The 15,005-nt window shown below is 50.7% G+C and overlaps 3 protein-coding genes across 6 annotated transcripts in view; all 3 read right to left on the bottom strand.

The window, feature by feature from the left end:
- LOC101173335 (collagen alpha-6(VI) chain) overlaps positions 1–4,717 on the bottom strand; it is a 43,092-nt gene extending 38,375 nt beyond the window's left edge. For all 3 annotated transcript variants that reach the window (XM_078933682.1, XM_023964474.2, XM_023964475.2), the window contains exon 1: positions 4,594–4,717. The gene's annotated coding sequence lies outside the window, so the exon portion shown is untranslated. The remainder of the gene's footprint in view (positions 1–4,593) is intronic.
- Positions 4,718–8,707: 3,990 nt separating this feature from the next.
- LOC144984633 (collagen alpha-6(VI) chain-like) lies at positions 8,708–14,542 on the bottom strand. Its single transcript, XM_078933706.1, has 5 exons — positions 13,987–14,542; positions 13,612–13,708; positions 10,681–11,313; positions 10,378–10,467; positions 8,708–10,276 (listed from the first exon to the last, which is right to left on the bottom strand). Exons 1-4 carry the CDS (start codon positions 14,311–14,313, stop codon positions 10,391–10,393), a joined length of 1,134 nt encoding a protein of 377 aa, XP_078789832.1. The 5' UTR covers positions 14,314–14,542; the 3' UTR covers positions 8,708–10,276; positions 10,378–10,390.
- The window catches only part of LOC105356067 (collagen alpha-6(VI) chain), a 33,396-nt gene continuing 32,729 nt past the window's right edge, over positions 14,339–15,005 (bottom strand). The window contains exon 32 of one of the 2 annotated variants that reach the window (XM_078933685.1): positions 14,339–14,480. The gene's annotated coding sequence lies outside the window, so the exon portion shown is untranslated. The remainder of the gene's footprint in view (positions 14,481–15,005) is intronic. The other variant, XM_078933686.1, reaches the window with a different exon arrangement.

Raw genomic sequence — 15,005 nt, 5'->3', positions numbered from 1 at the left:
TCAGGGTACCTGGACGCCAAAGGCGTTTAGGTTAACCCCTTAAGGGTCAGGGTACCTGGACGCCAAAGGCGTTTAGGTTAACCCCTTTAGGGTCAGGGTACCTGGACGCCAAAGGCGTTTAGGATAACCCCTTAAGGGTCAGGGTACCTGGACGCCAAAGGCGTTTAGGTTAACCCCTTAAGGGTCAGGGTACCTGGTCGCCAAAGGCGTTTAGGTTAACCCCTTAAGGGTCAGGGTACCTGGTCGCCAAAGGCGTTTAGGTTAACCCCTTAAGGGTCAGGGTACCTGGTCGCCAAAGGCGTTTAGGTTAACCCCTTTAGGGTCAGGGTACCTGGACGCCAAAGGCGTTTAGGTTAACCCCTTAAGGGTCAGGGTACCTGGTCGCCAAAGGCGTTTAGGTTAACCCCTTAAGGGTCAGGGTACCTGGTCGCCAAAGGCGTTTAGGTTAACCCCTTAAGGGTCAGGGTACCTGGTCGCCAAAGGCGTTTAGGTTAACCCCTTTAGGGTCAGGGTACCTGGACGCCAAAGGCGTTTAGGTTAACCCCTTAAGGGTCAGGGTACCTGGTCGCCAAAGGCGTTTAGGTTAACCCCTTAAGGGTCAGGGTACCTGGTCGCCAAAGGCGTTTAGGTTAACCCCTTTAGGGTCAGGGTTCCCTTAATGGACAGCAGACTTCTCAGAAGCAGGAATGTGTCAAACATTTAAAGAGGGTCAGAGGTTCTAAATGTGACCAAAGATCGGATGTCACTCATGATGACAGTCGATTTCTTCCAGGTGGTTTGATAGTTTTTACTTGAGGCCTTGTAGCGGTTCTGATCCATTCCTCCACTTCCTGGTTTCTGATAGAATCGATCTATGAAAGTGGAGATCAATCGTTTATGCTTTTCCTCTTCCTGAGACCTACGGTTACTCGTGAGATTTTGTGAGATCTGGCGTGATCACGCTTTGCAACAATCATGATGCACAACTGTAGAACTGCTAGACAGTCCCAGTGGAACCAGGATCTGACCGTTAAATCTGACTGAACGGTAAACGTCCTCTGGACTCAAACATCTGCTGGCTGATGATCCCTGGATGAGCTGGAGTCTCTGTGGGTCTGCAGGGAGCTGGTCAGCTGGTGTTGGCGTTTGGTTGTGTGTCGGTGACCTCTGTGACCCCGGCGTGTCTCTGACGAGCCGCTGCTCTGGTTTCGCTGCGATAAGGAGGGAGGAACCTTCCTTGATTTGTTTAGTCTGGACTCTGATCCCTGAAGACTTGTCTTTCAGTAAAGGAAGGGATTCAGACCGACATCCTGCTGTGATCGTTTGCCTCCATACCTCCAACCACAGAAAGTCAGGGGGGGGAGGGGGGACTACATTTCTGCTGCCAGGCCTTCTATAGCATCAGAGCCTGAGGAGACACTGCCATCTGCTAAGGTTCAGGCTCCAGAGCACTACGGCAGAACCCCCCCTCCTCCCCCTGACATAACATTTCTTTACTCATAACTGTTGCACCGCTAATGCTAGCTTGGAGGTGTGACAGGCTGTAAGCTAGCAGGAGAGAGTGTAAACAAAGGCATGCTGGGATATCAATGTAAGGTCACTCTGCACCAACAGCCCCGCCCACAACGCAGAGGTGAATTTCTGCTGAACTCCTGCTGTTCTGCAGAAACTATGTCCTGGAAAACCACCCAGGTTTTGGGATTTTGGCTGAAAACATCACAACCATAATTTAAAGACGACTGGGAACAGATCATGATATGATTGAATTACCAAGGACCTGGTCAGAGTCCTGACTTAAAGACCAGCAGTGTCTGACCTGGGCCAGGTGGATCCACTACAAGAACTGCATCTACAAGAAAGTCTTCAGGTGAGACAGAGAACCAGACACTGAACAAGAATCGGCGTCAGGAACCAAAGTGGGTCCAGTTTGTCAGCCAGACGCTAAAGAAGAAGGATCCTCAGACAGAAAATGGTTGATGGAGGCGATCTTCACTGAGCAGCGTCCTCCGAATGAAGAGATCCTCCTAAAAAAGGATCATCTTTTCTGATCCGACAGCAAAAGCAGGATTTGGATCACGACGAGGTGAAGAGGTTTTCCTTTGTGCCTCACATCATTTCAGATGAACTTCTAGGAGGATTCAGCTTCTCTGCACTTCCTGCCCGGCTGGAGCTGACAGACCACCAGGATGAGTGGAGCCGCTTCAGCGTTTGGGTTTGATGAGCAGAACACCAGCAGAATGTGGAATAAACAGGAAACGTCCTGAGAGGAGGAATTCAGGAGTGTGATGGAGCTCCTGTTTACATGAGTGAGGCCCAGCATCTGTGCCCCCCCCAGCACTGTATGGAGAGAACATAGATTGATGTGTGAGGACACACTGCAACTACACACAGTTACACACAAACTGACTGTGAAACTGAAACCCTTTCCTGAAGCCTGTCGGACATCTGGGATAAATCCCAGGGAACCAAACGTCACCCCCCCCCCCCCACCAGAGGTTATTCAAAGATGTACTCTTTGAAGCTGCTTGGGGGTCAAACCCCCCCCCCCCCCCCCCCAGGTAACCCCTGAGGGGGGGGTGACGATGACATCAGTTTGCTTCACTACAATGGAATCGGCCCAACACAGATCAGGCCTCGACGGAGCAGACGTCCGTCTTCAGGTGAAAACCTCCCACTGTGATCTGGACTTTACCAACGGCCAAGAAGTTCTGGTTCTGTTCTGCTCAGGAACCCTAAAGATGTAAACACAGAACATCAGCAAGTCCTCCCTCCCTCCTTCTCTGCGTCCTCCTCTCCTCCTCCCTCCCTCTGTGGTTGTAGGAGCAGCTGCAGGAGAACATTCTGGAGGAGGACCTGCTCTCTTATCTAATCATCCATCTACCGGCTGATGATTGGAGCATCCAAAGTCCAAACAGGCTGAGACGGAGCAGGGAAACCATGTAAACACTTCATGGAAATAACCTGAGTTCCGTCCAGCTGCTTCATCCTGACGTCTGCAGAAACATCTGCCTCTTAAAGCTCCAGCAGAGGAATCTCCTCCAGGAGGAGCAGCTTCTCTCCGTTTGAGCCTAAGCTCCTCACATCTTCTAAGACGCCCAAACTCATTAGAGAGATGGTGGGAGGGGCAAGCGAGGCAGATTGGTCCAAATAGAGGTGGAGTCAACGTTTAGGTTCCTCTCTGGACTCAATGGAGACCACTGCCCCCCCAAATCCAAGTCATCAGGTAACCTGAGACGGTCTCTGAACGGGTTCAGGTCAGTGGTTCAGAAACAGCAGGTCATGTGACCCACAGCTCCGCCCTCTTCCAACGTTACTTTCCTTCTTTTAAAGTGTGACTGGAGTGGATTTTTTAGGGTGGGGTTGTTTTTCAGTGGCTGGCTGACCCCCCCTACAGACACACACACACACACCACCACCACAACCACCAGTGTTGATGGAGGTCTGCCCCCCCCCCCCCCCCCCCCCATGACAAAATCTGAAAATGCTGCGGTTTCTATTGCAGCTTTTAATTGTTGCTGCATATTAAAAGCTCATAAAAACGAATGGGGGGGGGGGGATCAACCATTACTGAGGGGTGGGGGACTGAATGAAGAAATCCATGGTGCAGGTCCTGAAGGAGCAGTCATTTGGGATTACAGATACAACAGATGCGATTAAACGCAGCAGGGCTGCAATTCAGCCACATTTGCAGGCGTCACATGATGCAGCAATGAAGCAGCAACGAGGCAGCAACGATGGAGCAACGATGGAGCAACAATGCAGCAACAATGCAGCAACGAAGCAGCGACGGAGCAGCAATGAAGCCGCAATCAAGCAGCAACGAAGCAGACATGATGGAACTGTGAACGTTTCATGTCTGTTCAAAGTTTGGATTTGATTTGCTGCAGATCATCTCTGGGGAGCAGAATCTCTGAAGGCTGCAACTCTGCTGCAGGACTCGGTTCTCCTGGAGGATTTGGACTTTCAGTCTGTGACCAACAGCAGATCTTTAGGAAACACCAATGTCATCCTGAAAGATTCTTCAACAAGAAAAGTTCGGTATGGAAGCCTGTTCAGACCTTCCATAAACGTCTCAGTGCTGGATGTTTATTAAACATCAGAATCTATGAGAAGCTTGGATGGACTTGATGACCCCCCCACCCCCCCCCCCAGTGTTTTGGTGTTTTACTGAGATCCAATCCAAGCTGCAGGAGCTGAACTCAGAGGTTTCCATGAACGGATTCTGTCTCTGCAGGCGTTAAATATTTCTGTTTAGATGAAGAACTGACACAGAGCAGCAGCTGTTCTCCGTCAAACCGTCTCATCTGTTCACAACCTGAAGCTTCAGGTTTTTGACAGCAGAGCGACCCGGTTCGACCTCTGACCTCCAGGTTCCAGATCACCACCCAGAGAAAACAAAGTGATTTCTGCAGATTTGCTGGACTTTGAAAGGATAAACTCAGCGTCTTTGTGATGAACACAAAAGTCTGAAGACTGAGCAGAAACGGAGCACAGAGCAGAGACAGGAGGAACCGAGGAGGAGGAGGCTCCTCCACGGAGAAGGAGGCTCCTCCACGGAGAAGGAGGCTCCTCCATGGAGGAGGAGGCTCCTCCATGGAGGAGCTGGACACTAACCTGCAGCTCCAGCCGACAGCAGACCTTCACAGTGGAGACTCAGACGTGCCGCTCTGCGTCTGCTCCTCTGCACAGCAGACCCCCGACTCCTGCGCAGACGTGCTCCTGCAGGAACGTCCCCCCAGGCCCGCCCCCTCCCATCAGCCAGACGTCAGGATGGACCACCTCCATCCTCTGGGTTGCTCTTTCACCAACACAGGATCTGTTAAATCCCACCTTTTACTTCCTAAACCAGGTCAGAATCAGAGCTTCATGGTGCCTGAAGGAGCTTCAGCTTCTTCATGATGAAACCATCATCATCATCATCATCATCATGAACACATTCCAACCTGAAGACCTCGTTTTTGATCCTCCCCCCACAGGCGGGAGGGCTTCCTGTTGGGGGTGCACTTAAGGGCTTATCAGCTGATTGCTTCTGCTGGAAAGTCCCCCCCCCCTCTTCAATCCAAGAGGCTGCAGGAACATGACGCCTCATCAACTCCCCCAAAGGTTTCAGCTCTGCCTCCATACTAGGATTTGAACCCTCAACCTTTGAGTGCCGAGAACCGAGCCCTGAGGAACGCCTCAGGAGAAGCCCAATGCTGCAGCTGCTCCCAGAAACAGGGTGGAGTTAAGGCTTTAGTCACCCAGACGGGGGGGGGTTGACCACCTCAAGGGACGCCATTACAATGGAACGTAGCATTGGGGTGCGTTTGGTAACTATGGTGACGGATCCGTAAGGATCAAGGAAGTTGGATGCCCGAATGAGGTACGAGTGACGCTGTCCTGCGGCGTCTTTACGCCACGCTCTAGTCATTAAGGTGCGAGTTCTGGCTCCTTACCGGCCGATAAATGCTGCACGCACGTGGCGTGCACGTGATCCTTAAGTGCACAGGACGACCACACAAACTACACTCTGATTGGCTCATTTCCTCGTTTCTAACAGTCAGCGGGGAGCGTGCACGGATCACGTGCACAGCACTGACAGGGTCCTTGAACAGTCAGCAGGATTGGGGGGGGTGATAGGTTGGGACTGGGGTGTCAGACGACATGCATCTGCGTCACGACCTGCTTCAAGTCAAACAGATGAAGAGGTTTTCTAAAACACATGCTTTTTCCTCAGCAGCAGCTGAAGTCTTCCTCAGCAGACGGGGGGGGGTCGCGAGGGAGCGGCGCTCCAGCCTGGAGGAGGTGTCGAACATGGATGTGTGGAGGCTCTGGAGGGGCCCGCTTCCTTTTAGGGACATGGAGCCGACGCCTCGGTGGAGGTCTGCTCCAGTTCTTAGAAGAATTCTGTCAAGTTTTTCCTCCACTTGGCGTTTGGCGGTGGGAGGGGCCGGAGCAGATCCAGAAGGTCTGAGGAGAAATGAACATCCTGGAACGATTTGCATGGAGGAGAGGGTCTGCCAGGAAGGGGGGGGGTTCAGGCTCCAGCTTTGAGCTGTGCAAACGCATCAGAGTCTGCAGCTCCCAGACAAAAACACAGATAGAACTGTTTTTACTGGAAGGTCCAAAAATGGAGTTCAGGACTCCAGAGATGACCCGGCCCGGTTCATCTGAACGGCAGAATCTGGGTCAGAGTCAGAGAGCAGCAAACACGCCACGGAAACCTGGCAGGGGTTCAATTCTCCTGTTTGAGCTTCATCAGTAAAGTTTATTTGACTCATCAGAAGATTCTGATCTGCATGAGGATCCCTTAGGTGTGACTCTGGTTCTTTGATGAACTGGAGACCCCTCCAGGGTTAACCCCGCCTTCACCCAACGGGAGCTGGGATAGGCTCCAGCAACCATGAAGCTGATTAGGATCACAGCTTTTGGTTCCAGTTGCAGCAAAGTTGCCGTTTGTAGACAAATGTGCAGGAATTGGTTTCATTGGTGTGATTGCATGGCGGTTAAATCCTACTGAGAGTAGAGAACCAGCTGAGGAGGAGGAGGAGGAGGTTTCTCAGCAGGTCCTTCACTGCAGCTGAAGAAGGCTGGCAGCCAGAACCCGCCTGTTCCTGCAACTTCAGCCTCTTTAAAGATGAAGGGTTTTCAGTTTAAACAAAGTCCAGGCAGCTGAGAGATGAAGCTGCTGCTGAGGCGGCTCGGTTCCTGCAGAACAAACCAGGTCTGTCCAGGAGAAACCAGGAGCTGCAGGTTTTTCTATGTGGATCCTCGCTGTGGTTGAAAAGGTTGGCGGCCTCGGTCCCTTCAAGGCCTGACCAGAGCTCTTCTAGGACCGGCGTTTGGGGGTGGGGGCCTGGGCTTGCTCCGGGGGGGGGGGGGGGGGGGGGGGGGGGGCTCGGGGACAGCTGTTTGACCACCGGGGGACAGTCTACCAGCCGTCCCCTTCCTCATATAACCTCATATTAGGGTGAGGGGGTGGGGGTTTCGCCTGCGATGCACCTCCTATGGTTGCCGTATGGAGTGGGCCCCCCCTCTTTTGGTTTTATTTGCACCTTAGACATGTAGGGCCCTTGGTGGGGAGGGTGAGGGGACATCACTGTGAGTAATCAGGAGATGTCCCCTTAGTGCCCTACCCGCCAATTTTAACTGCACCCCCCTTAGTACACACACCCCTCCCCCTTCAATATATACATCCCAACATAAACACACACACATGCACAAACACACCCTCTCTAACACACGCACCCAATTTTGCAAGGAAGGTGGGACCTCGGACCATCTGTCCCCTACCCCTTCCCTGGTGGGGGGTACGGGTCCCTTGGCAAAGGCTGCCGTGTCCCCTGGGTGCCGGTATCCTGGGCCCGGCGGTGCTCTCTCCGTGCGGGGAGGGGGTTCACATTACACCTGAGCCGGGGGTGTTCGTGTCCCTGGAAGGTGGGTTCAGGTCCTTGCCCCTGGGCGCTGGGCCCCGCCAAATTTCCAACTGTGGCCGAGCCTGGTCGGGCCATATTTACAACACCCCTTGTGGGCCTCCTTTTTCTCCGGGGTGCCCCCCTCCTGGGCGGGGGCGGCGGGCCCCTGCCTTGCTCCTCCCTGGACCAACCGTGGGCCGGGTGGGTGGCTGCCTGGAGTGCGGAGCGGGTCTCCCTTGGGGGGTCCTGGCTCGTACCTGGGGTTGGGGCGGGGGGGTGCCCGGAACTCCTGGGTGGTGGTGGGGTGCTCATCTGGGGCTGTGGGCGCCCTTCTCCGGTGGGGCCCTGCGTTGGGCTCTCCCGGCACGGCGGGGGGGGCTGCTCTCCTGGTTGGGCTGGGGCGGCGCTCTCTTTCCCTCCGTGCCTCCCTGCTCTCTGGCTCTGGGGGCCTTGCGGCGGTCCTGCTGGTCCCGGCCTGGGTGGCGGATTTGGTCGCCCGTGGGGCGATTGTCCCCTGCCTGCTGCCGTGTGGCGTTGGGGGGATTCCGGCTGCCGCTGCTGCTGCGGCGGGGGTCTTGATGTGGGGGTGGCTGGGCACTCTCCGTCCTTCTTCCATTCCACCATCCATTTTAGAAGGACATAAACACTCACCTGAGCACAGGTCTTAGCTCACCTTTGCACTAACAGTTTGCATGATTGAATGAATGAAATATTTCACACTAGTTGGTTTAAAGGCATAGGTATGCGTGTGAACACTATCTGTTTTGTGTGCATGTTGACAGGTGGACATTTTTGCAGCTAGCAGGTATGTTAACATTTGAGTGTGTGTGTGGACAGGCTCCGCCCTTTTTGTACTACATTTGAACCTTACCATAATGATAAACAACCAGTAAACTTGTTGCTGTATGCTGCTTCATGGTCTTTGCCCCCCCTATTATCACCCCCTACCCCCTCCTCTCTCTAACATCCCTCTCTCTTCTTCCCCTCTTTCCTTTTCCGTCTGGTCCAACACCAAAGATTTTCAGACATGATTGAAATTAATAAAGTTTGGCCTCAATTACAAAAGGGGTTTATTCAGACATACCTTTGGTTTGTCTGAAGATTAATAACCCCTCTTGTTAAAGCAAAATATGTCCAACACAAGAGGCCCTCAGCTCTCATCTGTCTGCCCAGCTGTTGGACAGGACAAGTTAAAAAAAAAAGAAGAAAAAAAAAAAAGAAAAGACGAATCCTCAGTCTGACCTGGACCAGAAGAGTTAAACCTTTAAATGTTCCTCTCCGGTGTTGCAGAGATCCATGCGAGAAACCCTTAAAAAAGGCTCAAACTGCTGCTGTTCCTTAACAGTAAAGAGTTTTATGTTGAACCTCTTTTGTTATTTACACACAAATTCAGATCAACAAGAAGGAATATAAATAAAACAAAAAACATTTTTGTTTTAAGAGGTAATAAAGATACGACTTTCAGAGACAGAAGTTCATGTATTTTAGTCAAAACAAAACTAAATTTGACTAAATAGTAAAGCAAAAACTGTTTAAACGTTGAGTTTTAATTTAAATGTTGGATTGGTTTAGTATAATATGGGGACACTTTTCCAGAAAATGTTACATTTTTCTTTTAACTTTTTAAAATCTACATGCTGTTCATAATAACTGCTCTTTTTTTACAATAAGTGAATGAAAAAAGGAATAAAAGAACAAAATAATTTTACCCAGAATCCCACAGATGAAGGCATTTCTCCTTCCACCACACCTGCTCCATGATCAACTCCTCTAAAGAGCGCCAGAACGTTAGTCCCACCTGTAACCTCTGACGTCATGCTGACGGTTTGGCTCCACCGCGTGGTCAGGAGGCGGTACTGCAGGGTCTGATTTCGTGACGGGAACTCGTGACGGTCACCCAGGAGGGGATGAGTCAAATATGGAGAACAAATTTCCCATTGTGGGATAAATCGAGTCAACTTTGTTCAAGAGAACGAGTTTCAGCGTTAAACCACGGTGCTACTCGGTTTTGTCTGACGAACTTAGGTTTCAAGGGGGCAACAACATGGAGTGTACTCCTGAGGGCTTGTAAGGCATCATTAACAAAGTGGTCATTTATACTAGGACTGATACTATGGGAGCTGGTCTCAGAGTATTTTCTCAGAATATCACTAAGTACTGGCTGAACTGTGTGTTTAAACTCAGACACAGAACGGTCAGTTAAGGTTCTTCTAGGCTGTTTCTTATTCACTGGGGCAGAAGGATGTTCCAGTGTAAACTGGAAGGTAATCATAAAGTGATCAGAAATGATGGGGTTAAGAGGAAGGACACTCAGCTGGCTGATCTCTATCCCATGGGTTAGAACAAGGTCCAGGGTGTGCTTATGACAGTGAGTGGGTTCATTCACACTTTGGGTGAAACCAACATCATCTAATAAAGCTGCAAAAGCCTTTCCTAGGCAGTCACTGGGGTCATCAACATGAATATTAAAATCCCCTTTTACAGGTTACGGTTATTGGCGTCTTTCAGGTAAAACCTGTCACAGAATGAAGAGTTTTTATGAAAGTGCATCCCAGCGTTCATCTCTACGACCACAGAAGTACAACTGCAATTTTGTAATCTGATTACAGCACCAACAGGAACCTCTTTAAGCAGTCCTTCCTGCTTGGGCGTTCCCATCTTAGGGAAGCAGCGGGGAAACATGGAAGCTCCTTCCTGTGGGAAGGAAGTCCTCAATAAGCTGAAGATCTTCATGACACTTTTCTCCTGTAAAGTCTGACTTCATGGTGACGTGTAGGGGCGGTTTAAAGCACCAGGAGGAGTTGAAGATGTGAACGGATGCAGGTCCAGGTCTGCAGAGCCATGGACTTCCATGTTAGATCAACAACCAGCAGAAGTCTGCAGGTTCTTGGCCTGTGCAGTACCTGACAGAGAAGGACAGAAACGTTCAGAGGTAAAAACACAAATCCTTCTTCCTGGTTTCATTTGGATCTTTCTGGGTTTGTGTCCAGACGACCGGACTTACATGTCCTAGAGGATCAGTGTCTCCATTTGACTTTCCGCAGCATACGGCACACAGGTCCTGGTAAAGGTGGGGGGTACGAGTTCAGGCCCTCTGAACAAAGAACAAACCCACGTTTGTCAGTGATGGTCTTCACAGAGATCCAGATCCTTTGGTTAACATGAAAACCTGCTGGTTTGGGCTACAGATACTGTGGTCAAGAAGAACTGGACCCAGTTTCCTCCTGAGCTCAGAACCTCCTGATGGATCAAACTCAACATCATTCAGAATCAAAGTGAAGAAACGTTGAAGGAAACGTGGTCTTACTGCTGAGGGCGGACAGGAAGACCCTGAAGAAGCGCTGGGCGTAGCCCCGCTCCTCGCCCCCCAGCCTGTCCAGGTGGACCAGGTGCTGCTGCACAGGTGAGCTGGCCAGCTCCTCCACCTGCGTCTGGTTGTAGCGGCGTCCGACCGTCAGCACGAACACCGGCATGCGGCTACAGTGGGCCACATCGGTGATGTTTGAGAGCCCGCTCTGGTCCTCGGAGGCCGTCTGGGTCACCAGCAGGATCAGGAGAGCCCTCTTCCGGCGGGTCAGGCCCGCTTTCGGCAGCACCTCCCTCAGGGTGTATTCCAGCGTCTGTCCCAGCAGGGAGGGGCCGCCCTGCTGCCTCATGTTCTGGAGCAGGTGTCTCTTCATCAGGTTCTGGTTCTGGAAGGTCTGCAGGCCGAACTCCAGCGTGGGGGCCTGGGCGCCGCCATGCTGGACCACGGCCACCCGGTCCCGAGGACTCACGGCCAGCTTCTCCAGAAGCAAGACCAGGAGCTGCTTAACACTGGCAAACTCACCCGGCTGAACCTTGCTGGACCCGTCCACAACCACACCCAGGTCCACGCCCACCTCCTGAGGGGGGGGCGGGTCCTGGATGAAGGAGCAGTCCTCAGATGGTCTGCAGGGGTCTGCAGAGACAGGACCACATCTGTCAGGAAGATCAGGGGCCTCATTTGTAAAACTTTGCGTAGGATTTGCGTCAGAAGTGGCGTACGGATGAAACATAGGACGTGCGTACGCACAGAAATATTGGGATTTATAAAACCGTGCGCACGCACATCCTACGCATCTTTCCCTTAATAAATCACAACCAATTCTAAATGCAGCGCAGCTTTTGTGGCCTCATGACACGCCCATAGTTGCCCATAAATAGTCCGTGAAACGCCCACAAATTAATATTCATTGATTGAAACCATGGCAAACACAGAGAGGAAATGAAAAAAACGTAACTTCACTCAATGTGAAGTAGAAGTTATCGTTGGCGAGGTGGAAAAGAAGAGAAAGTGTTGTTTGGAGGGCACAGTGTGGGCATTACTAATGCCAAAAAGGCACGTGAGCGGCAGACGGTGGCAGACGCCGTAAATGCTGTAGCCTCACAACCTCGGACCGTGGCCGAAATAAAAAGCCCGCAGAGGTCCAACAGGAAGTCAGAACCGGCTCATAAGCCACTCGTCCTCGTTTGCCAGCAAGTCTTCTTGCTGTCTAAAGATGCGTTCACTCCCAATTCTTCCATTTGCCACATCTTCTAAGATCAGCCATTGTGCGTCATTACGCATTGTGATGGGGCATTTTATTTCCCTCCATTTAATTACATCTGACAAGCTGCAGATGTCGGTAATAATCCACGTGGAAATGGGAAATTGATCAGCAAATGTAATTTCTTGTTGCTTTCTGAATGGCTGAGACATACGCCATACATTGTTTCATCAAAAATAAAACAAACTAAAGGCATATGCATGAATACCATAATTCTGTAGCTTATGAAGAAATGTTTTACTATGAAAACAACTTTCCCCAGTGGACAATAAGTACGTCTGTCCGTCCATCCGCACCTCTATCTGCTCCTCCAGACGGACACATTGAGGAGAATATCAGTTTTGTACATTATTTCGTTCTGTTAACTATATTATTTATGATGAATTGCACAACATGCCAATATTGCAGAACATATTTCACTTTTCTTTCTGCAAATATGTGTTCATTTGAATTTCTGTTGTAATTTTCGTTTGATTTTTTTGTTTGTTTCACTGCTGATCGATCAAACGGGTGTTTGTGTAGCTGTTAATTGTCAGACTTTCTTTGTGAAGTCTTCATGTTATTTCTGAGAGGCAGGATTGTCATTTTCACTTTCACGTGTTTCTTCCATCTGCCGACGGTGTCGCCGTTTCTCATTTCACCCGTTTTTGTGCGTACGCCTGGGTCAGAGCGTGAAGGACCGCACATTTTCCCGTCAGGTTTGCTTTTTATAAATCTCAACTATTGCGTAGAGAGTGGCGTACGCCTTCTTTTGTGCGTACGCAACCTTTAGAAATGAGGCCCCTGGTCTAAGATTCCGAACAGGTTCACAGAAAAAGATGAAACCATAAAGTCCTGGAACCAGAAGGTGTCTGAACTCAGAGGGAACGTAGAACCGACACAGAAACCTGCAGTGAAGCAGGACCTTAAGAAATGGGCGGGGCTTTCCTAACAGCTTCTACAGGAGCAGAAATGGTGGGCAGTGTCTCCACAGAAAAAAACATGAAAGTCAAAGCCTCTGTTCCATTAAAATGATTTGAAGCTGGTTTGGCCAAGAAACCAAAACGATGAAGAGGAGCAGCCATGGACCAAAGATCAAAGATGAAGAAGCGGAAGCAAAAGAAGACCTGGGCTCTCACAGGTCAGATGACCACAGACTCCGTGATGATTTCACTTCAGCACCGCCACCTTAGCGGCGGGATGAAGGCCCTGTCAGAGGATCACACACCTCCTACAGGCAGAAGCAGTATCGCCACCAGAATCACAAAGGTCCATCTGAGAAGGAACTCCAGGCTCCCAAAGGGATCCAGATTCCAGGTTTACACTCCGCCTCCACAGGAACAGACCTTCAGGGCGTCTGGATCTCCATCCAGGACTCCGACCCACAAATCCTTCCCAGTCTGGACACAAACCATCTGAGATCCAAGCCCTGAAGAGCAGGAGACCTCAGCTCCTCTCTGATGATGATGAGGAGGAGGAAATCCTGATTCAGGAGATGATAACGCTCACATCAACTTCCAAACATCTGATCTTAGTCCAGGCTTGTGGACGGTTGATAAGAAGATAGTTCTGCCTTTTTCATGTGAAACGTTTGTCAGAAATGAGAGAAGCCGCATGAACGTTCAAACACCTCCAACCTAAAACACACCGCAGATCTTTCAGAAGAACACGGAGGTCAGGCGAAAGCTCACCAAAGTTGATGGCACAGTTCCTGACCTTCCTTAACCCGGCAGCCAGGTCCTGCTGCTTCTCCAGAACCGTGAAGATGGAGTTCCCCGTGTCGTCCGCCTGAGGAAGAACAACAAACACTGAACCTTTCTGAGGAGAGGAAACCCAGAAATATGAACAAAGACAGGGCAGACCTGTGGACAAAAGAACCTTATCTTTCTAAAAAGCTTCTCTAGAAGTTTCAGAAAAGGTGGAAAAATTAGGAAAGAAATCCTCACAAACCTCCTCAGACCTTTCAAACTTTTCCAGAACATCACAAATCTTCACAGACATTTATAGACCTTAAAATACTTTAACAGAACTTCTCAGACCTTCTTGCAGTTTCCACAGCTCCTTACCTCCATGGCTCGTGCGATGCGAGGGTCTTTGGTCAAGGAGACCACCACCGGGACGATGTTCAGAGCGCGGTACTCCATCACGGCTGTCACTACCTCTTGGATGTCCTGCGTCTCTCCGCCGGAGAAGAAGACGGCCACCTTCCTCATGTGCAGTCCGGCGCGCACATGCTTGAACACGCTCTGACCCACGAAGCGCATGGCGGCTCCAAGGTGGCGCTGGAACGGCGAGGGGCTCCAGGGGATGTCCTTCAGAGCTGCCGTCAGCTTCTGGTGGTTGGAGTGCTCGTGGAAGCGGATCAGGCGCATGCTTCGTTCGTGGAATCCCATCACAGAGACGCGGGCGCCCGTCGGACAGCTGCTCTGGGCGAGGGTTACGCCTTGCAGCAGGTGGAGGAGCGCAGAGCGCTGCAGCTCAAAGCTGGACGACGACACACCACTGGACAAGTCCAGAGCGAAGACCAGCTCGGTGGGGAGGACCGGAGACCCAGACTCACCTGGACAGTGAGAAGATGAGAAGAAGTGAAGGACATCACTGGAAACCAGGAGACCTCCAGCTTTTGGTAGTCAGCCTTAAAGTAACCCTGCAGTGAGGAGATGAAACAGGAGTGATGCTCTTTCAGGAGTCTTCCTATCTTTGTGTTTTCCTCTCAGTCACAGGACAGCTGCTCTGTGTTTCCAGTAACCGCTTACCTCCTCCCCGTTTGTTCAACAGCTTTGTGTTAGTCTGATCCTTCCTCTGATCAGATTAGTTTGGGTTTTTCTGTTTATTTCTATAAAGTTTCTAATTCATCTACTCTGCTTGGATCCCCAGACATCACAAATGAACTTTATGGGAAAGACGCGTTACCTGGAAGGTAAGTGTGAATGTAGATGTACAAACAGGAAGTGGAGGACTAAAAGAACAGGAAGTGGAGGACTAAAAGAACAGGAAGTGAAGGACCAGGAGAACAGGAAGTGGAGGACTAAAAGAACAGGAAGTGAAGGACTAAAAGAACAGGAAGTGAAGGACCAGGAGAACA

Source organism: Oryzias latipes, chromosome 16, assembly GCF_053564925.1.
Source record: "Oryzias latipes strain Hd-rR chromosome 16, Olatipes_Hd-rR_3.1".
NCBI classification, from domain to species: Eukaryota; Metazoa; Chordata; class Actinopteri; order Beloniformes; family Adrianichthyidae; genus Oryzias; species Oryzias latipes.
Note: the sequence above shows the minus strand (reverse complement) of the source record. Positions and strands in the feature narration are given on the sequence as shown.